This window comes from Schistocerca gregaria, chromosome 11 (assembly GCF_023897955.1).
Source record: "Schistocerca gregaria isolate iqSchGreg1 chromosome 11, iqSchGreg1.2, whole genome shotgun sequence".
NCBI lineage: Eukaryota > Metazoa > Arthropoda > Insecta > Orthoptera > Acrididae > Schistocerca > Schistocerca gregaria.
Window position 1 is genome coordinate 77058396 of NC_064930.1, and position 23431 is coordinate 77081826.

The 23431-nt window shown below is 43.1% G+C and overlaps 1 protein-coding gene across 1 annotated transcript in view; it reads right to left on the minus strand.

Moving 5' to 3' along the window:
* The window catches only part of LOC126295031 (uncharacterized), a 160489-nt gene extending 142225 nt beyond the window's left edge, over window positions 1-18264 (minus strand). The window contains exon 1 of the mRNA XM_049987281.1: window positions 17787-18264. Coding sequence (XP_049843238.1) covers window positions 17787-18264 — 478 coding nt within the window. The remainder of the gene's footprint in view (window positions 1-17786) is intronic.
* Window positions 18265-23431: the final 5167 nt, after the last annotated feature.

Here is a 23431-nt window from a genome sequence, read left to right on the forward strand (position 1 = left end):
AACCGGTAATAACTCGAACATCATTAACTTCGCACGCCATAATATGTTAATACACTACTGGCCATCTCGAAGATGACGTGCTACGGATGCGAAATTTAACCGACAGGAAAAAGATGCTGCGATATGCAAATGATTAGCTTTCCAGAGCATTCACACAAGGTTGGCGCCGGTGGTGACACCTACAACGTGCTGACACGAGGAAAGTTTCCAACCGATTTCTCATACACAAACAGCAGTTGACCGGCGTTCCCTGGTGAAACGTTGTTGTCGTGCCTCGTGTAAGGAGGAGAAATGCGTACCATCACGTTTCAGACTTTGATAAAGGTCGGATTTTAGCCTATCGCGATTGCGGTGTATCGTATCGCGACATTTCTGCTCGCGTTGGTCGACATCCAATGACTGTTAGGAGAATAGGGAATCGGTGGGTTCAGGAGGGTAAGAAACGCAGATGATAAACGGCTATTCATTGGACAGATAAATTATACTAGAACTGACATGTGATTACATTTTCACGCAATTTCGGTGCATAAATCCTGAGAAATGAGTATCCAGAACAACCACCTCTGGCAGTAACAACGGCCTTGATACGCCTGGGCATTGAGTCGAACAGAGCTCGGATGGCGTGTACAGGTACAGCTGCCCATGCAGCTTCAACACGATACCACAGTTCATCAAGAGTAGTGACTGGCGTATTGTGACGAGCCAGTTGCTAGGCCACCATTGACCAGACGTTTTCAGTTGGTGACAGATCTGGAGAATGTTTTGTCAGGGTAGCAGTCGAACATTTTCTGTATCCAGAAAGGCAACTTGCGGTCGTGCATTATCCTGCTGAAATGTAGGGTTTCGCAGGGATCGAATGAAGGGTAGAGCCACGGGTCGTAACACATCCGAAATGTAACGTCCACTGTTCAAAGTGCCGTCAATGCGAACAAGAGTTGACCGAGACGTGTAGGCAATGGCACCCCATACCATCACACCAGGTGATACGGCAGTATGGCGATGATGAATACACGCTTCCAATGTGCGTTCATCGCAATGTCGCCAAACACGGGTGCGGCCATCTTGATGTTGTAAACAGAACCTGGATTCATCCGCAAAAATGACGTTTTGCCTTTCGTGTACCCAGGTTCGTCGTCGAATACACCATCACAGGCGCTCCTGTCTGTGATGCAGCGTCAAGGGTAACCGCAGCCGTGGTCTCCAAGCTGATAGTCCGTGGTGCGGTAAACGTCCTCGAATTGTTTTTGCAGATGGTTGTTGTCTTGCAAACGTCTCCATCTGTTGACTCATGGATCGAGACGTGGCTGCACGATCCGTTACAGCCGTGCGGATAAGATGCCTGTCATCTCGACTGCTAGTGATACGAGGCCGTTGGGATCCAGCACGGCGTTCCGTATTACCCTCCTGAACCCACCGATTCCATATTCTGCTAACAGTCATTGGATCTCAACCAACGCGAGCAGCAATGTGGTGATACGATAAACGGGAATCGTGATAGGCTACGATCCGACCTTTATCAAAGTCGGAAACGTGATGGTACGTGTTTCTACTCCTTAGACGAGGCATCACAACAACGTTTCACCAGGCAACGCCGGTCAACTGCTGTTTGTGTACGAGAAATCGGTTGGAAACTTTGCTGTCAGCACGTTGTAGGTGTCGCCACCGGTGCCAACCTTGTGTGAAAGCTCTGAAAATCTAATCATTTGCATATCACGGCATCTTCTTCCTGTCGATTGAATTTCGGGTCTGTAGCACGTCATGTTCGTGCTGTGGCCAGTAGTGTAATAAACGCGAAACGCGTAAAGCACGAAACACGCGTTTCATTCAGTTGTAGTTAGACGTATCCAAAGAGATAATGATCAACATAATATTACGCGCAACTGAGAACGACGGGACAGAAAAGCTTGGCGCTAACCAATTCGCGGAGGTCGATATATTTTCGCTCGCAGCAGCTGTTCGTGTGGCCTAAAGCACAGCGCGCCACCCGGCGGGGCTGGACTCGCAGGTGTATCGAATTTGCCTGCAGGATCGAAGACCGCGGGCTGCTACTCCGGCCATTCTGAAAACGCTTTTTTAGACGGTTTGCGGCGCTCGTTTAGGCAGATCCCAAAATTTCGCGTCCGCGAGCAATACACGGGGGCAGTTACTATACGATAAAATACATAACATAGTTTAGACGTCTCGCAAACTTGTGTCACACATCAGGTCCGTCCGCTGGGGCCACGTAAACGATCAAACAATTTGTCAAACTACCAGTACTTTGTGAAATTACGAGCGTCTTTCAATAACTAACAGGACAAAATAGTCTTGGGAAAAAAAACTGTTAGTAGGGCAAGTTTGGTCCTTCATGGCTTTAAGTTGTCATCCCTGGGACGAGCCCTGATCACCTGATGTATCGACAATGTTTTGTTTACAACCCCAAAAATACATTTCAAGATGGCGAGTCGGCTTGAAACGTCCACATGAGTTGAACAACTTTCTGCTATTCGTTTTTTACTTGCTGAAGGTGAGAAACCAGTGAATATACAGGGTGTTACAAAAAGGTACGGCCAAACTTTCAGGAAACATTGCTCGTACACGAAGAAAGAAAATATGTTATGTGGACATGTGTCCGGAAACGCTTACTTTCCATGTTAGAGCTCATTTTATTACTTCTCTTCAAATCACATTAATCGTGGAATGGAAACACACAGCAACAGAACGTACCAGCGTGACTTCAAACACTTTGTTACGGGAAATGTTCAAAATGTCCTCCGTTAGCGAGGATACGTGCATCCACCCTCCGTCGCACGGAATCCCTGATGCAGCCCTGGAGAATGGCGTATTGTATCACAGCCGTCCACAATACGAGCACGAAGAGTCTCTACATTTGGTACTGGGGTTGCGTAGACGAGAGCTTCCAGATGCCCCCATAAATGAAAGTCGAGAGGGTTGAGGTCAGGAGAGCGTTGAGGCCACGGAATTGGTCCACCTCTACCTATCCATCGGTCACCGAATCTGTTGTTGAGAAGCGTACCAACACTTGGACTGAAATGTGCAGGAGCTCCATCGTGCATGAACCACATGTTGTGTCGTACTTGTAAAGGCACATGTTCTAGCAGCACAGGTAGAGTATCCCGTATGAAATTATGATAACGTGCTCCATTGAGCGTAGGTGGAAGAACATGCTACGTACTGATGTGCTTGATGCAAGTACTGTAGAGCAATGAGTCGCATGCCAACGCAAGCACCGAAGTCAACATTACCTTCCTTCAATTGGGCCAACTGGCGGTGAATCGAGGAAGTACAGTACATACTGACGAAACTAAAATGAGCTCTAACATGGAAATTAAGCGTTTCCGGACACATGTCCACATAACATCTTTTCTTTGTGTGTGAGGAATGTTTCCTGAAAGTTTGGCCGTACCTTTTTGTAAGACCCTGTAGATCCCTCTGTCTGTAGGGCAGCTTCCTTCCACGCTTACTGATTGCGATAGAAACAGTTTATCGGCATGGGAGCAGCAAGAAAGGAACGATGTAAAGAGAATGAGAAAGTACGCTAATCATTTCTTTTTGATCACTGCATTTGTTCCTACGTTAATTACTACAACTGCATGCCGAAAAGACAATAAGGAAAGAAGAAATGGGTATGTGGATGTTCGAAAAGAAGAACGACATGCTCCATATTAATTTAGTCTCTAAAATGCGATATCCCTTGCGGCGAAACGTTAGTTAATAAAGTGTAGCAGGACAATGTTCAAAACATGCGTTCACTAGGTAGAGATACGAACATCTATGATTGACATGTCATCTAAAGTCGACGTACAGTTTGAAAATGTTAGAAATAAGGAAATGAAGTAATACAGAATCATACGCTTGTAACGTACGTTGTTGTTCTACACTGTTCAGCTCTGGTATTTACAGGGTCACAGAGAAAGCATCCTAGGTTTTGGAGGGAAAAGCCGTAATTGTAATGGTCTGCACTAAAACAGAAACAAGAAGCACAACTTAAGGAAAAATAACGTAATGTGTGTTCCAGCTCACAAGCGACACTGAAGCAGAGAGTTCCTGTGACTTAGTATGGGCAGAGGTTATATTCGACAACCGGAATACATTAATAGCTGGCTCCTTTTACCGATCCACGGTCTCAGATGAAACAGTTGCTGAACAATTCAAAGAAAACTCGAGTCTCATCACAAACAGGTACCCTACTCATATGATTATAGTTGGCAGTGAGTTCAATTTACCTTCCGTATGTTGACGAAAATACATTTTCAGACCCAATTGTAGATAGAAATCAACTTCCGTAATTGCTCTAAATTTATTTTGAATAATTAGTTCACGAGGCCATTCAAACTGTAAATGGTTACGAAAACACACTTGACCTCTTAGCCACAAATAATCCTGAGCAGAACGACGCATACAGGGATAACCAACTTTCGGTTTTTTATTCCTATTAATTCCTGCAATATACGTAGAAATCGAACAAAGATGGAAAAAATTTTGACTCACACAGGTTCAAGATTCGTGGAACCAAAATTTTAAATTAAATAGGAAAATGAAGGAAAACGTTGTCCGTTCACTGTTCGCTAGAAATGTGCTGGGTGGTTGAACACTACAAAAAAAGGCAACAGTATTCTCGTATTGATTCTAATTTTTTGAAACTCTGCTCAAAAAACATGTTGTAATCGGGGATCATACCGCTGTTTAGACATTACGGAAAGTCAGGGCTAAAGGGTGAAAACTGAGGTTGAAGCGCTTTGTTTTCCTGTTTATTTGTCCGCTTCCAAGGGCTACAAACGGATAAGGGCGCAATATGCAGACACAGGCCCCAGATAAGCTACATCCTATTTTTAATGTAAGCCATGAATTAATTGTTGAGTTTTTAATTTATTACTGTTACCATAATTTCCTTCCTCGTTTATTACGTCATAGAAATGGGAGACAAGTCGTAGGTATTTTGACAACCCACCAATATTGTTTGACTGTTGACGTGCATAACTTCCTGAAAGTTGGGGCTCCGTAATCGTCCATCTACGTTATGAAAATATAGTCATAATAAACCTGAAGAGCCGGGCGCGGTGGTCTCGTGGTTCTAGGCGCGCAGTCCGGAACGTGCGACTGCTCCGGTCGCAGGTTCGAATCCTGCCTCGGGCATGGATGTGTGTGATGTCCTTAGGTTAGTTAGGTTTACGTAGTTCTAAGTTCTGGGGGACTGATGACCACGGCTGTTAAGTCCCATATTGCTCAGAGCCATTTTTTTAAACCTGAAGATGTGTCTACAGTTAGGTGAAGCCGGTGTTGCGAATATAGTGCCTCCATACTGCTAAGCGGCTCTGCAAACACCTCATAATTGTTGACTTTTAATTATTATATTTTTTAATGATTCGATTAATGCGTGTTGAGTGTTGCTGTTGTTGTTAACGGACATGTGTCTGTTTTTCAGAATTTATTTCAAGTTCTGTCAAGTGTCTGTAAAGATAACATTTCTCTCTGCACCTCGTAAATCAGTAACATTTCTCCTGTTGTTCCAGTAACTGAGAAAAAGGTGTACAGTAGTGGCCAGGTTGTTTTTGAGACAGACGTTTCTCATTCGCACGCATTTGGCGTCTTTTTAATGGCACGTCTCCGCGCACAGAGCTGAAAGAGGTTACAATCAACGCTGTGACGAAGCTGTCGGCCGATGTTACCAGGCGACCTCTAGCGATCGCGTCTGATGCTCGTTGACGGTGCCAGTCTCAACGAGCAGTGCGTATACATGACACGTGGTACGTACGAATCACATGTTTCGCCGAGCATTTTGAGCGAAAGCGACCTTCTGTTGTTTATCTCGTCGTATGCTCAGTTTCCACATATAATCAAAGCACTACATGTACGAGGGGCGTTTGAAACGTCTGTGCAAAAATAAAAACTACTTACCTGTTTGGGGCAAACATTTTTTTTTTATTTTTCGACATAGTCTCCGTTCGGACTTGTATACATCGTCCAACGCTGTTCTAATTTCTTGATCCCTTTCGAATGATAACAATTGTCCAAGTCTGCAAAATAGCTTTCAGCTGCTGAAATCACCTCCTCGTTTGTCCCGCCAGTCATTTCTTCAAATTGGGGGACACACAGAAGTCCGAGGGAGCCAAGTCTGGAGAATAGAGGGGATGTGAAACGAGCTGGAATCGTATTTCCAAGAATTTTGGGACCGCAACTGCTGAGGTGTGTGCTGGTGCATTGTCGTGATGGAAAAGGACTTTGCGCTCCAGTCGCCGGCGTTTTTCTTGCAGCTCGGTTTTGAAACGGTCTAATAACGATGAATAATACGCACCTGTAATAGTTTTACCCTTTTCCACATAGTCGATGAGGATTATCCCTTGCAAAGCCAAAAAGACAGTCACCATAACCTTTCCGGCCGAAGGAATGGTCTTCGCCTTTTTTGGTGCAGATTCGCCCTTGGTAACCCATTGTTTAGATTGTTGTTTGGTCTCAGGAGTAAAGTTATGTATCCATGTTTCATCCACAGTGACGGAACGACGCTTAGAGTCCTGCAGATTCTTCCTGCAAACCATCCTTGCAACACTTCACACGATTCCGTTTTTGGTCAAGCCTGAGCAATCGCGGAATCCGTCTTGTGGATAGCTTTGTTATGTCCAAATGTTTGTGCAATACTTTATTTACCCGTTCATTCGAGATGCCCACAGCACTAGCAGTCTCACACACCTTAACTCTTCTGTCATCCACCACCATGTCATGGATTTTATCAATGATTTCTGGAGTCGTGACCTCCACTGGGCGTCCAGAACGATCAGCCCACATGGCCACTACCAAAAATTTTGAAACCACTTATTAACTATTCGAAGGTGCAGAGCCACCGCAATGTTTATCAAGCTTCTCTTTAGTCTCCTGAGGCGTTTTGCCTTTCATAAAGTAGTGTTTAATGACCACACGAAATTCCTTTTCGTCCATTTTTTGACAATCACTGGACTTCCTTGATTCACACGAATGCCAAACACAAAGAAATAGACCACTATGGCTGAAACTTTGTGTGCGTTCTTTCCAAAGATGCTAATAATCAAACAAGACCTCGATACGTGTCGGTGTGCCATCTCTCGGACTTTTCAAACGCCCCTCATACAAGCACGAAAGATGATATGCCATTACCGAAATGATAAGAAACATTGCAACTTTTCAATGTATGTATTACTGATGAAGTTGAAGGGGAAAAGTCAGTAGTGTACGCACTACGTATAAGTGGCAGTGTAACAAAATAATATTGTCTTTTAGTAGTTTATTTATTGCTTCACATGTTCCCACAGTGATGTCGGTCAGTGTTCGAAAGCTGCTCCAATTGCCAGACATCTCGAAGTTATAGATAATCGTCCAGAAAATAGAATAAATTGTGCCGTGATTTTGTCACCTTTTTGTATAGGGGTGCCACGTAATTCTCACAAGTAATTAAAAGTTCCTCCCCCCATGAACCATGGACCTTGCCATTGGTGGGGAGGCTTACGTGCCTCAGCGATACAGATGGCCGTACCGTAGGTGCAACCACAACGGAGGGGTATCTGTTGAGAGGCCAGACAAACGTGTGGTTCCTGAAGAGGGGCAGCAGCCTTTTCAGTAGTTGCAGGGGCAACAATCTGGATGATTGACTGATCTGGCCTTGCAACATTAACCAAAACAGCCTTCCTGTTTTGGTACTGCGAGCGGCTGACAGCAAGGGGAAACTACGGCCGTAATTTTTCCCGAGGGCATGCAGCTTTACTGTATGATTAAATGATGATGGCGTCCTCTTGGGTAAAATATTCCGGAGGTAAAATAGTCCCCCATTCGGAACTCAGTCGGGGACTACTCAGGAGGATGTCGTTATCAGGAGAAAGAAAACTGGCGTTCTACGGATCGGAGCGTGGAATGTCTGATCCCTTAATCGGGCAGGTAGGTTAGAAAATTTAAAAAGGGAAATGGATAGGTTAAAGTTAGATATAGTGGGAATTAGTGAAGTTCGGTGGCAGGAGGAACAAGACTTCTGGTCAGGTGACTACAGGGTTATAAATACAAAATCAAATAGGGGTAATGCAGGAGTAGGTTTAATAATGAATAAAAAAATAGGAGTGCCGGTAAGCTACTACAAACAGCATAGTGAACGCATTATTGTGGCCAAGATAGATACGAAGCCCACACCTACTACAGTAGTACAAGTTTATATGCCAACTAGCACTGCAGATGACGAAGAAATTGAAGAAATGTATGATGAAATAAAAGAAATTATTCAGACAGTGAAGGGAGATGAAAATTTAATAGTCATGGGTGACTGGAATTCGGTAGTAGGAGAAGGGAGAGAAGGAAACATAGTAGGTGAATATGGATTGGGGTAAGAAATGAAAGAGGAAGCCGTCTGGTAGAATTTTGCACAGAGCATAACTTAATCGTAGCTAACACTTGGTTCAAGAATCATAAAAGAAGATTGTATACATGGAAGAATACTGGACATACTAAAAGGTATCAGATAGATATAATGGTAAGACAGATTTAGGAACCAGGTTTTAAATTGTAAGACATTTCCAGGGGCAGATGTGGACTCTGACCACAATCTATTGGTTATGACCTGTAGATTAAAACTGAAGAAACTGCAAAAAGGTGGGAAGTTAAGGAGATGGGACATGGATAAACTGAAAGGACCAGACGTTGTACAGGGTTTCAGGGAGAGCAAAAGGGAACAATTGACAGGAATGGGGGAAAGAAATACAGTAGAAGAAGAATCGGTAGCTTTGAGCGATGAAGTAGTGAAGGCAGCAAAGGATCAAGTAGGTAAAAGGACGAGGGCTAGTAGAAATCCTTGGGTAACAGAAGAAATATTGAATTTAATTGATGAAAGGAGAAAATATAAAAATGCAGTAAATGAAGCAGGCAAAAAGCAATACAAAACGTCTCAAACATGAGATCGACAGGAAGTGCAAAATGGCTAAGCAGGGATGGCTAGAGGATAAATGTAAGGATGTAGAGGCTTAGCTCACTAGCGGTAAGATGGATACTGCCTACAGGAAAATTAAAGAGACCTTTGGAGATAAGAGAACCACTTGTATGAATATGAAGAGCTCATATGGAAACCCAGTTCTAAGCAAAGAAGGGAAGGCAGAAAGGTGGAAGGAGTATATAGAAGGTTTATACAAGGGCGATGTACTTGAGGACAATATTGTGGAAATGGAAGAGGATGTAGATGAAGATGAAATGGGAGATACGATACTGCGTGAAGAGTTTGACAGAGCACTGAAAGACCTGAGTCGAAACAAGGCCCCCGGAGTAGACAACATTCCGTTGGAACTACTGACGGCCTTGGGAGAGCCAGTCCTGACAAAACTATACCATCTGGTGAGCAAGATGTATGAAACAGGCGAAATACCGTCAGACTTCAGGAAAAATATAATAATTCCAATCCCAATGGAAGCAGGTGTCGACAGATGTGAAAATTACTGAACTATCACTTTAATAAGTCACGGCTGCAAAATACTAATGCGAATTCTTTACAGACGAATGGAAAAACTGGTAGAAGCCGACCTCGGGGAAGATCAGTTTGGATGACCTGGTGGATGACATCGGAAGTTCAGAGAGGCTTTTTGTAGATGATGCTGTGGTGTATCGAGAGGTTGCAACAATGGAAAACTGTACTGAAATGCAGGAGGATCTGCAGCGAATTGACGCATGGTGCAGGGAATGCCAATTGAATATCAATGTAGACAAGTGTAATGTGCTGCGAATACATAGAAAGATAGGTCCCTTATCATTTAGCTACAAAATAGCAGGTCAGCAACTGGAAGCAGTTAATTCCATAAATTATCTGGGAGTACGCATTAGGAGTGATTTGAAATGGAATGATCATATAAAGTTGATCGTCGGTAAAGCAGATGCCAGACAGATTCATTGGAAGAATCCTAAGGAAATGCAATCCGACGACAAAGGAAGTAGGTTACAGTACGCTTGTTCGCCCACTGCTAGAATACTGCTCAGCAGTGTGGGATCCGTACCAGATAGGGTTGGTGGAAGAGATAGAGAAGATCCAACGGAGAGCAGCGCGCTTCGTTGCAGGATCATTTAGTAATCGCGAAAGCGTTACGGAGATGATAGATAAACTCCGGTGGAAGACTCTGCAGGAGAGACGCTCAGTAGCCCGGTACGGGCTTTTGTTAAAGTTTCGAGAACATACCTTCACCAAAGAGTCAAGCAGTATATTGCTCCCTCCTACGTTTATCTCGCGAAGAGACCGTGAGAATAAAATCAGAGAGATGAGAGCCCACACAGAAGCATACCGACAATCTTTCTCTCCACCAACAATACGAGACTGGAATAGAAGGGAGAACCGATAGAGGTAGTCTGGGTACCCTCCGCCACACACCGTCAGGTGGCTTGCGGAGTATGGATGTAGATGTAGATGTGTAGATTCCGTAGAAATACTGGAACGCGTGGGGCAATACTGACCTTACAACTAATCTTAGAAGAAAGAATAAGGAAAGGCAAATCTACATTTCTAGCATTTGTAGACTTAGAGAAAGCTTTTGACAATGTTGACTGGAATTCTCTCTTTCAAATTCTAAAGGTGTCAGGGGTAAAATACAGGGAGCGAAAGGCTATTTACAATTTGTACAGAAACCAGATGGCAGTTATAAGAGTCGAGGGGCATGAAAGGGAAGCAGCGGTTGGAAAGGGAGTGAGACAGGGTTATAGCCTCTCCCCGATGTTATTCAATATGTATATTGAGCAAGTAGTAAAGGAAACAAACGAAACATTCGGAGTAGGTATTAAAATCCATGGAGAAGAAATAAAAATCTTGAGGTTCGCCGATGACATTGTAATTATGTCAGAGACAGCAAGGGACTTGGAAGAGCAGTTGAACGGAATGGACAGTGTCTTGAAAGGAGGGTATAAGATGAACATAAACAAAAGCAAAACGAGGATAATGGAATGTAGTCGGATTAAGTCGGGTGTTGCTGAGGGAATTAGATTAGGAAATGAGACTCTTAAAGTAGTAAACGAGTTTTGCTATTTGGGGAGCAAAATAACTGATGATGGCTGAATTAGAGAGGATATAAAATGTAGATTGGCAATGGCAAGGAAAGCGTTTCTGAAGAAGAGAAATTTGTTTACATCGAGTTTAGATTTAAGTGTGAGGAAGTCGTTTGTGAAAGTATTTGTATGGAGTGTAGCCATGTATGGAAGTGAAACATGGACGATAAGTAGTTTGGACAAGAAGAGAATAGAAGCTTTAGAAATGTGGTGCTACAGAAGAATGCTGAAGATTTTATGGATAGATCACATAACTAATGGGGAGGTATTGAATAGAATTGGGGAGAAGAGGAGTTTGTGGCACAACTTGACAAGAAGAAGGGACCGGTTGGTAGGGCATGTTCTGAGGCATCAAGGGATCACCAATTTAGTATTGGAGGGCAGCGTGGAGGGTAAAAATCGTAGAGGGAGACCAAGAGACGAATACATCAAGCAGATTCAGAAGGATGTAGGTTGCAGTAGGTACTGGGAGATGAAGCAGCTTGCACAGGATAGAGTAGCATGGAGAGCTGCATTAAACCAGTCTCAGGACTGATGACCACAACAACAATTAAAAGTTTGGCTCTCGGTTCGCAGAAAGTAGAGATGAACATCAGGTGGCCGGCCGTTGTAGCTGATTGGTTCTAGGCGCTTCAGTCCGCAACCGCGCTGCTGCTACGGTCGCAGTTTCGAATCCTGCCTCGGGCATGGATGTGTGCGATGTGCTTAGTTTAGTTAGGTTTAAGTAGTTCTAAGTTCTAGGGGACTGATGACCTCAGATGTTAAGTCCCGTAGTGCTTAGAGCCATTTGAACGATTTTTGAACATCAGGTTCTGGGAGTAAATACGAGACGTACTGGGAAAGGTAAGGTCCGATTAGGCGTAAAATGGAAACCACTGTGAAAATCCGATGGAGCTTTGCACAGATGTGTTGCACAGTGTCTTTAGTGTGTCTGTCGACAGTTTCACGTCGCTCTTTTCAGCTCTGAGAGCAAAGTGATCACGCAGAAGTGCCTGAAACAACAGTATGTGAATCTGGTGAGAGATTCCGCCAGAGGCTATGCAGCACACATGAAATGAATTTCACGCTTTTAATAATTTCCACAGCATAATTCTGTTTCGAAATCTGGCAGAAAACCCAAAGAGATTCTGGTCACACATAAAGGACACCAGTGGCAAGACGTAATCAATACCTTCACTGCGGGGTAACAACGGTGAAGGCACCGATGACGGTGCCACTAAAGCAGGGTTGTTAAACACGGTTTTCCGAAACTCCTTCACCAGAGAAGACCAAGTAAATATTCCTGAATTCCAATCAGGAACAACTGCCAAGATGAGAAACACAGAAGTAGATATCCTCTGTGTAGCAAAGCAGCTTAAATCACTTAATAGAAGCACGTCCAGATTCTGTACCATTCAGGTTCCTCTCAGAGTATGCTGATACAATAACTCCCTATTTAGCAATTATATGCAACCACTTGCTCACAGAAAGATCCGTATCTGAAGACTGCAAAATTGCTCAAGTCACACCAATACCCCTTTCAGACCCTCTGGCTACAATTGAGCACATTAACTTTTGCCGTATTTTAGCTGCAACAGAAGTATTTTTCCCAGTGGAAATAAGAGGTACACATTTGTGAATGCTGAACACTGATGTGTTCTTCGCTATATTGCACTTTATAAATGAACATAGTTATTGTTATTTTGCATGCTAGTTATTGAATGATCATTGTACTATTTACGACAAAAGAGAATATTTCTTAATTAGTTATTTTAATGCATAAAATGAAGCCCAGTCTACAAAGTAAGTTTTGAAAACGGGTGCATATTTTTGTACAAACGTTGCATCTAAAATCATTAAAACATCACCTAACAGGATTACCACATAAAGAAAATTTTTCCCTCTTTCAGAAAAACATTAGGTCTGAATGGGATAACTAAAAAGGGAAGTAGGAGTAATCCGTTGAATTACAGGCCCACATCACTAACGTCGATTTGCAGTAGGGTTTTGGAGCATAGACTGCATTCGTACGTTATGAAGTACTTCGAAGAAAATATCGTTGTTGTAAAACACAACTAGATCTTTATACTCATGAGTTAATGAATGCTATCGACAGGGGATGTCAAATTGATTCCATATTTTTAGATTTCGAGAAGGCGTTCGACACCGTTCCTCACAAGCGCCTTCTAATCAAACTGCGTGCCTAGGAAATATCGCGTCAGTTTTGCGACTGCATTAGTGATTTCCTGTCAGAAAGGTCACAGTTCGTAGTAATAGACGGAAAATCGTCAAGTAAAACAGAAGTAATATCCAGCGTTCCCCAAGGAAGTGCTATAAGCCCTCTATTGTTCCTGATCTATATTAACGACATAGGATACAATGTGAGAAGCCGCCTTAGATTGTATGCAGATGAAGCTGCCATTTACCTTCTTGTAAAGTCATCAGATGACCAAAACGAATTGCGAAATGATTTAGATGAGATATCTGTATGGTCCGAAAAGTGGCAATTGACCCTGAATAAGGAAAAGTGCGAACTTATTCACATTAATACAAAAAGAAATGAGCTAAATTTCGATTACGCGAAAGTCACACAAATCTGAAGGCTGTGAATTCCACTAAATACTTTGGGATTACAATTACAAATAACCTAAATTGGAACGATCACATAGATAATATTGTGGGTAGAGCAAACCAAAGACTGCGATTCACTGGCAGAACACTTAGAAGGTGCAACAGGTCTACTAAAGAGACTGCTTACACCACGCTTGTCCGACCTATTCTGGAGTACTGCTGTGCAGTGTGGGATCCGCATCAGGTGGGACTGACAGGTGACATCGAAAAAGTACAAAGAAGGGCAGCTCGTTTTGTATTATCGCGAAATAGGGGAGATAAGGCCACAGACATGATACGTGAATTGGAGGCGCTTTACGTTGCGACGGGATCTTCTCAAGAAATTTCAATCGCCAGTTTCTCCTCCGCTTGCGAAAACATTCTGTTGGCACCCACCTACATAGCGAGAAATGATCACGATAAAATAATATGAATCAGGGCTCGTACAGAAAAAAATGAAGTGCTCATTTTTCCGCGTGCCGTTCGAAAGTGGAACGGTAGAGACACAGCCTGAAGGCGGTTCATTGAACCCTCTGCCAGGCACTTTGTCGTGAATAGCAGAGTAATCACGTAGATATCGATTTTCTTCCTTCAAGACAATTTTCAGCCGCATTCCTGAGGGGCAATGAACACGCTCCTGCAGCAATTTCGTTGGGAAGTGTTTGATCGCCGAGAATACATCCCTTAATTGGCTCCCTCCGGTGTTCGCTTCGGCTCACATGAGCCGCCGGCTACGGAGACAACGTTTTGGCAGAAACAACGAAAGGCAGACCGGCGTAGAGAATTGGCGGAGAGCACAGGCGGCAGCTTTCTGTAACGAGTGTGCTGGAAAGTTTGTACAACGCCACGACAAACGGCGACTATTTTACAGAGGTAGATGTAAGGTGTGGCTAACTGTAGCGAGTAAATTTTATTTGATTTTCACTGTGGCTTTCATTTCGCGGTAGATCGGACCTTACTTTTCGCATTCGCCTCGTATTTCCTTAAGCAAATTTGCTACATCTACATCGATACTCTTCAAATCACATTTAAATGCCTGGCAGAGGGTTTATCGAACCACCTTCACGATTCTGTATTACTCCAATCTCGTATAGCGCGCGGAAAGAATGAACACCCATATCTTTCCGTACGAGCCCAGATTTCCCCATATTTTATCGTGGTGATCGTTCCTCACTATATATGTCTCTGTCAAGAAAATAATTTCGCATTCGCAGGAGAAATTTGGTGATTGGAATTTCGTGAGAAGATTCCGTCGCAACGAAAAACGCTTTCCTTTAGCGATTTCCAGCCCAAATCCTGTATCATTACTGTGACACTCTCTCCCATATTTCGCGGTATCACAAAACGTGCTGCCTTTCTTTGAACTTTTTCGATTTCTTTGTCAGTGCTACCTGGTAAGGATCCCACACCGCGCAGCAGCATTCTAAAAGCGGACGGACAAGCGTAGTGTAGGCAGTCTCCTTAGTGGGTCTGTTACATTTTCTAAATGTCATGCCAGTAAAACGCAGCCTTTGGTTAGCCTTCTGCACAACATTTTCTGTGTTCCTTCCAATTTAAATTGTTCGTAATTGTAATACCTAGGTATTTAGTTGAATTTACAACTTTTAGATTAGACTGACTTATGGTGTAACCGAAATTTAACGAGTTCCTTTTAGCACTCATGTGGATAACCTCACACTTTTCGTTATTCAGGGTCACCTGCCACTTTTCGCACCATTCAGATATTTTTTCTAAATCGTTTTGCAGTCTGTTTTGATCTTTGTGATGACTTTATTAGTCGATAAACGACAGCGTCATCTGCAAACAACCGAAGACGGCTGCTCAAATTGTCTGCCAAATCATTTTATAGATAATTAACCACAAAGGGCCTATAACACTACCTTGGGGAACGCCAGAAATCACTTCTGTTTTACTCGACGACTTTCCATCAATTACTACTAACTGTGACCTCTCTGACAGGAAATCACAAATCCAGTCACATAACTGAGACGATATTCCATAAGCACGCAATTCCACTACGAACCGCTTGTGCGGTACAGTGTCAAAAGCCTTCCGGAAATCCAGAAATACGGAATCGATCTGAAATCCCTTGTCAATAGCACTCAGGACTTCATGTGAATAAAGAGCTAGTTGTGTTTCACAAGAACGCTGTTTTCTAAACCCATGTTGACTGTGTGCCAACAGACCGTTTTCTTCGAGGTAATTCATAATGTTCGAACACAATATACGTTCTAAAATCCTGCTACATATCGACGTTAACGATATGGGTCTGTAATTTTGTGGATTACTCCTGCTACGTTTCTTGAATATTGGTGTGACCTGTGCAACTTTCCAGTCTTTGGGTACGCATCTTTCGTCGAGCGAACGGTTGAGTATGAATGTTAAGTATGGAGCTAATGCATCAGCACATTCGGAAAGGAACCTAATTGGTGTACAGTCTGGACCAGAAGACTTGCTTTTATGCATATATTTATCTCTCAGACTGAACCATTCGCTGGACCAATCCGTTATTTGCCTTTCCTTCGTTACAGTGCTAAAATCAAATCTATCTGCATCGGCAGCCACTGTCAAAATTCCTTTGCGACACGATACGCACAACTCCTTGAGATCTGAGGTTGAGATTCCCAAACTCGGTTGGTGCGTCTGCGCGCTTGTTTGGCAATCTCGTTTATAGCAAACAGCGAATTTGACAAGCATGGGTTTAGAAAACATCGTTCCTGTGAAACACAACTAGCTCTTTATTCACATGAAGTGCTGAGTGCTATTGACAAGGGATTTCAGATCGATTCCGTATTTCTGGATTTCCGGAAGCCTTTTGACACTGTACCACACAAGCGGTTCGTAGTGGAATTGCGTGCTTATGGAATATCGTCTCAGTTATGTGACTGGATTCGTGATTTCGTGTCAGAGAGGTCACAGTTCGTTCTACTTGACAGGATGTCATCGAGTAAAACAGAAGTGATTTCAAGCGCTCCCCAAGGTAGTGTTACAGGCCCTTTGCTGTTCCTTATCTATATAAACGATGTGGGAGACAATCTGAGCAGCCGTCTTCGGTTGTTTTTACAGACGACGCTCTCGTTTATCGACTAATAAAGTCATCAGAAGATCAAAACAAACTGCAAAACGATTTAGTAAAAAATATCTGAATGGTGCGAAAAGTGGCAGTTGACCTTAAATAACGAAAAGTGTGAAGCCATCCACACGAGTGCTAAAAGGAACTCATTAAACTTCGGTTACACGATACATCAGTCTAATCTAAAAGTTGTAAATTCAACTAAATACCTACGTATTACAATTACGAACATGTTAAATTGGAAGGAACACACAAAAAATGTTGTGCAGAAGGCTAACCAAAGGCTGCGTTTTATTGGGAGGACACTTAGAAACTTTAACAGACCTACTAAGGAGACTGCCTACACTACGCTTGTCCGTCCTCTTTCAGAATGCTGCTGCGCGGTGTGGGATCCTTACCAGGTAGGACTAACGGAGTACATCGAAAAGGTCAAAGAAAGGCAGCACGTTTTGTATTATCGCGCGAAATATGGGCGAGAGTGTCACAGAAATGATACAGGATTTGGGCTGGAAATCGCTAAAGGAAAGCGTTTTTCGTTGCGACGGAATCTTCTCACGAAATTCCAATCACCAAATTTCTCCTGCGAATGCGAAATTATTTTCTTGACAGAGACATATATAGTGAGGAACGATCACCACGATAAAATATGGGGAAATCTGGGCTCGTACGGAAAGATATGGGTGTTCATTCTTTCCGCGCGCTATACGAGATTGGAGTAATACAGAATCGTGAAGGTGGTTCGATAAACCCTCTGCCAGGCATTTAAATGTGATTTGCAGAGTTTCCATGTAGATGTAGCAAATTTGCTTAAGGAAATGTGATTTGCAAGGAATCCATGTAGATGTAGATCGGTTACATACGTGTTTCGGTTACCTCGACGAGTGTTGCGTATGGAATGCCATCCGGGCACAAAATTAAACAATAACAGAGCCTGCCAAACCCCCAGAAATTCGGAACCCGTACTAGGCAGGGCAGACGCGGTCTAGGAGAGAATAAGAGAGAATCAGAAATTGTAGCACTAAGCGTATTCTGTCAAGCTTGGCGCTGGTTGCCGAATGGTGGTCGAGTGCAGAGCATTGTTGTTTGGCGGAGTGCTCACCTGCTGTTTGTCCACGGAGTCTAAAGACGCTGAAATTCTTCACTCCTCGTTTGTGTCCGCCTTCGGTATGCGTGAATTTCCGAAGCACACTTTCTTCATTGTCGGTCCACTGGCCATCTTCACGAGGTTCAACACTTGCTAGGCTCTCGAGGTGGACAGCTACATTCCGGACCACGTACAATATGGTGACTGCCCTGACATGAGAATCACCATAAAGTGTCGGATGGGATGTACGGATTTGGCTGGACCTATTCCGACTGCCTTTCTGCGTCTTCGCGATGACGCCTAGCGCTCGGCAGACGGGATGCGACACTTCCGTGAGGCACGAACCGAAACCGCCGTCGTGAGGGTTGAAGGTGTACTGGGCTGTTGTGTCCGAGGTGCAGACGTCCACCTCTACCCAACTTGGCGCTTGCAGCGCTCTACTGCGGTGGACAGCGTAACCACGTGGGCCGTGCGAGATCACGCAGTTTGCCATCTCGCCTGAGAGAGGCGCTGCGCTGGCTTGATGCCTCATTCACCCCGTTTACACGGGGTTACCAGCGCCGTATTTCGTAAACCGATTTCCCAAAATTCTTCTGGGTGTTCACGCAAACACTTCAAAATCGATTCTAGCTTCCAGTTGCCGATTTTCCAATTCCGCGATCGGTTTTCGCTGCCGTGTAAACGCAACTCGTTTTTAAACGTGCTTGAGCTGTCAGGTTTCGTCTTGTTAAACACTTTCGGCCAATATGGAGTGGCGTTTTGCGCAGTGAAGGGTAAGCAGAAATATTTAGCCTGAAGCTCGCCTAATTGATGAGAAACAACTATTGTGCTGACTAAATCGGAAACTGTAACACTTATTTTCCAGACGCCAAATTTGACTAGCTAGCAAATCTGCTTCAGATTTTAACGTGTAAACACGACAGCGAAAAACGGTTTCCGAAAAATCGGTTTCGTCTTTCGTAATATGCGTCGCATGAAAACTTAGAGATTGTCAGATACGGGGGTCTCCAAAATACGACGAGGGGAAGGGATTTAATTTGGTCTGCGTTCGAGAGACGGGCTTTTTATAGCTAGCGCTCGATTCTTCTCTGTTGCTTAAGACTAACACTAACTAGCAAGTTGAAAACTGGAAGACATATCAACCGCAACAAAAGTAACATTCGAATAGCTAAACGTATGTCATAGGCCGCCATAGCCAAGGATACGCTAAATTAATTTATGGATTACTTTGATTCATCTTAAGGGCGAGCAGAATAGCTGCACAGAGTCTTTAAATTTTCTATTAGGAAGATAAACGTCTTTGCCACGATTGCTAATATTACCCTTTATTTTCGATAATCGGTTTCGATAGTCGATGTTATCATTTTCAGATCTCGATGGTAACGACTATCGAAACTAGATACTGGGAACATAGTGCAAATATCTCTGGAGGGAGCATTCAAATGCGCAGAACAGACTTTATGTTGTCAACATACATTGCCTCCCTGGTCACGTGTTCTCGGGACGTCGTGTGTTTGTCCGCATAGCCCTGTATATTTAGAATGTCACTACATCCCTACTATAGACGCATTCTTTTCGTACGTGTCGTGGATTATTTACGTATGTTGCGCAGACATTTTAACAATATCCATTTGATACCGGGAATAAACCAGCGACGTAACTTCTAAGGGCAAGTTATATTACATTCTGCTTCTTTGCGATAGGTGCACTCGGTTTTTGGTAGTTTTCGGTATGATACGGCACTTTATAGTATTACATAGCCTGACGTACATTTTTGCAGTGATAATCTTCCAAAACGACTTGACAGTACGCTAGTACTTTTGCAAGCGTCCGAAAAACACCAAATTTGCCACACATTAGCGATTATATCCCTGCTAATTCGCCCTTTTTTCTGCTATTTCTGCGAATTCATTTTCTTGTTTTTGCGACCTAAAGCACAATTTTTCTTACTGGTGACACTTTGAAGTATTTATTTCACGCATTTTACGTACTTGCTCCCAATAAATAGTAGACTGAGTAAGAAGGGGGGAAAAAGGCGAACAGAGAATAAATGTACTGTAAAGCAAATACAGTTGGTCACGTAACAGTCAACCCATATAACACCATTAAGGGAAGTGGAAAGTACCACAAATGAAAGACTTTGGGAACAAGTTTACTAATATTTTACGCTCCTCTTGACGTTTTGCACTATAGTCATCACAGGTTGTCAAGGTTTCTGAGTTAAAAGGTGAAACAGACACCCCAGAGTACAAACCTATGCCAAATGATGCAGAAGGAAACGCATTTCTCAGCGAAAGAAAGTAGCAAATATGATAACCACAAGTTATATATATGAACCTGAGATATTTCGTTTTACAGGTGGTTTTTTCGTGTGGGTACTTTTGGTAGTAGGTGCTGTGGAAAATTAAAAATAGTTGATATACCACCTACTTTCAGTCACACACGTCCAGATTTTTCTGTGTCTAAACATTCCTCTTCACAGCGTTTTGAACATACTTCAAAATATTTTGTGGGAACAAAATTACTCCTTATTTTCTGCAGCCACATCATTACTCGCTGTTCATCCTTCGGGAAACTAAAATATAAATCACACATAATCATTCTCCATGTTCTAGACACACTTAACATGGTCTCCTACGGTAACTTTATAGTAAACAAAAAGGTTTGGACACACATATTATACGAAGACAATTACAGACTCCCACTCTATTGAATTTATCTGTCTCCCGTCTTTCAAATCTATCTACATAATCGACAAGTCACTGATAAATGCATGTAGTATAGTATTTGCTGAAACAACTAACCATTCCCTTTCCTGTTCCACTAGCAAATTTACGAGAGGAAGCGATTGTTTGTAAGCTTTTGTACAAGCCGTAATATCTACTATATAGTCATGAAATCGTAGAAAAATAGATCTACAGAATCAAGCTCTAATTATAATGCGTCTCGAAATTTTTAAACATATGCAGTGTCTCTTACTAATATGGTGACTATAGTTAGAGCTACATGGTATGTACCCATGAAAAGTTACTATCCCTCCTTTCGCATATTTTTCTTTGCTTCCGTAGCAACAACAGTAATTCACCATCGCTGTCACACTATCAACAAACAGTGAAAACACAACAAAAACACTTGATATTGTAAACTTCAAACAAAGCACACACCCATAGCGAAGTGCCGAAGAAATGTGACAATCCTGGTTCAATGCTGACAACATGCGCAGAACGCAATGCTCACTCCAGAGAAATTTTGGAACAAAGATTATTATTAGCGATGTTGGCAAGGAAATTTACCTTCTCCAGTGTGTTATCACAGATTGCCCTTGCTTCTCAAAATGATTACATTTAAATTTTAGATCATTTTTCCATGTTAGCATAAACAAAAATGCTCTGCATTTGAAATAATGGTATTAAATGCTGTTTGCAAACATCGAAGAATAATTAAGAACAGCAATTACTTCGTTAGAGATAACACACACCGGTCTGTTATCATGCTCTATATCAGGAACTTGGAAGAGCAGTTGAGCGGAATGGACAGTGTCTTGAAAGGAGGATGTAAGATAAACACCAACAAAAGCAAAAAGAGGATAATGGAATATAGTCGAACTAGATCGGGCGATGCTGAGAAAATTAGATTAGGAAATGAGAGTAGCAGATGAATTTTGCAATTTGGGGAGGGAAATAACTGATGATGGTCGAAGTACAGAGGATATAAAATGTAGACTGGCAATGGCGATGAAAGCGTTTCTAAAGAAGAGAAATTTGTTAACGTCGAGTATAGATTAAAGTGTCAGGAAGTCTTTTCTGAAAGTATTTGTATGGAGTGTAGCCATGTATGGAAGTGAAACATGGACGATAAACAGTCTAGACAGGAAGAGAATAGAAGCTTTCGAAATGTGGTGCTACAGAAGAATGCTGAAGATTAGATGGGTAGATCGCATAACTAATGAGGAAGTGTTGAATAGGATTGGGGAGAAGAGAAGTTTGTGGCACAACTTGACCAGAAGAAGGGATCGGTTGGTAGGACATGTTCTGAGGCATCAAGGGATCACCAATTTAGTATTGGAGGGCAGCGTGGAGGGTAAAAATCGTAGAGGCAGACCAAGAGATGAATACACTGAGCAGATTCAGAAGGATGTAGGTTGCAGTAGGTACTGGGAGATGAAGAAGCTTGCACAGGATAGAGTGGCATGGAGAGCTGCATCAAACCAGTCTCTGGACTAAAGACCAGAATAACGGCAACAATGTGAAGATATGTGTAAGTGAAATGGTCATCGACGGAATGTGCTTTAAGATAAATAAAATTGGAAAGATACCCAACGTAAAATAAATGGCGTTGTGTCTGCTATTGAGCAGTCAAAACCACTTCGGGCTTTGAGACTTCAGTTCTGCGGGCGCCATCGAGGATTTGCCCTGGCACTGGCTTGAAGGCGTGTGTCCACTGCAGCACAACTCCCCAAAAATAACTTCTGCAAGAACTAGCGGTGTGTTGACATCGGAATAAAACCTTAAGTAGTTTTACTTCTGTGAGCCGCTTGGGTGAGCTAATTTTACGAACTTGCTGCAGGTGCTTGCAGGATTGTGTACACTGCAGTTGCGTCGTGAGATAGCCTGGTGGAAGTTTACTGTGCTGTCGTTAAAGAACAGAGGAAACGTTGTTACGCAAACAAAATCTAAGAGGAAAGAAATGTTTGGCTGGAGAAACTTTTTTTCCTCTATTGAGTTTCGACTCGCCTCGAAGGGGGCGGGCTGGCAGCAGTTTAGTACACCGCTCTTCAGCCTACAGACTTTTACGCTGAAGTTCTGACACGTCTCACAGCTCGTGTGACCCGAGTTCGACCGGAGTTGGCAAAAGGGGGCAGGTGGATCCTTCATCACGACAATGCGCCCGCTCACACGTCGGCCGTTGGGCTCGAGTTTTTGGCCGGAACCTCAATCACCGTGACAGACCACCCGCCTTATTCACCCGATTCAGTCCCGCGTGACTTCCTCGTGTTCCCGAAATGCAAAATGGTGCTTCGGGAGCGGCACTTGGCAGATGTGGAAGCCATGAAGGCGGAAACGACACGGCAACTGAACATCACAACTGAAGACTTTCGGCAATCTTATCAACAGTGGAAATGGCGTTGGCAGAAGTGTATCGCGTCTCTGGGCGAGTACTTTGAAGTCTCACCATACTGTAATACCTGAATAATTGTAAAATAAAGTTATTATTCTAGTTTTATACCTACTTTCCGGACAAACCTCGTATATATCAGTTTATGATATCCAGACTTACAAATTTACTGTCTCTGATGGACACACGTCCAGATCATCCGCTTTCAAAACTCCGCCATCTCTCTCGCCACATCCACCACTGCTGGCGGCTCACCTCCAACTGCGCAACGCTACGCGCTGTTCACATCGAACTGCCCAACACTACAATAGCGAATATTCCAACAATGCCACCCAGCCACATATATGTCAGTTTCACACACATCCTCCACAGGATAAACAGAACACCTCTTAAACCGGGGATGTACACCCAGGAACTAAACATAATCAAACAAATTGCTGTTGAAAACGACTGCAAAACAGACATCGTAAACAAACTCAACAACAAGGTAAAACGGAAACATGCAGCACACACAGACAACACATCAGACCACACCATTTCAGAAA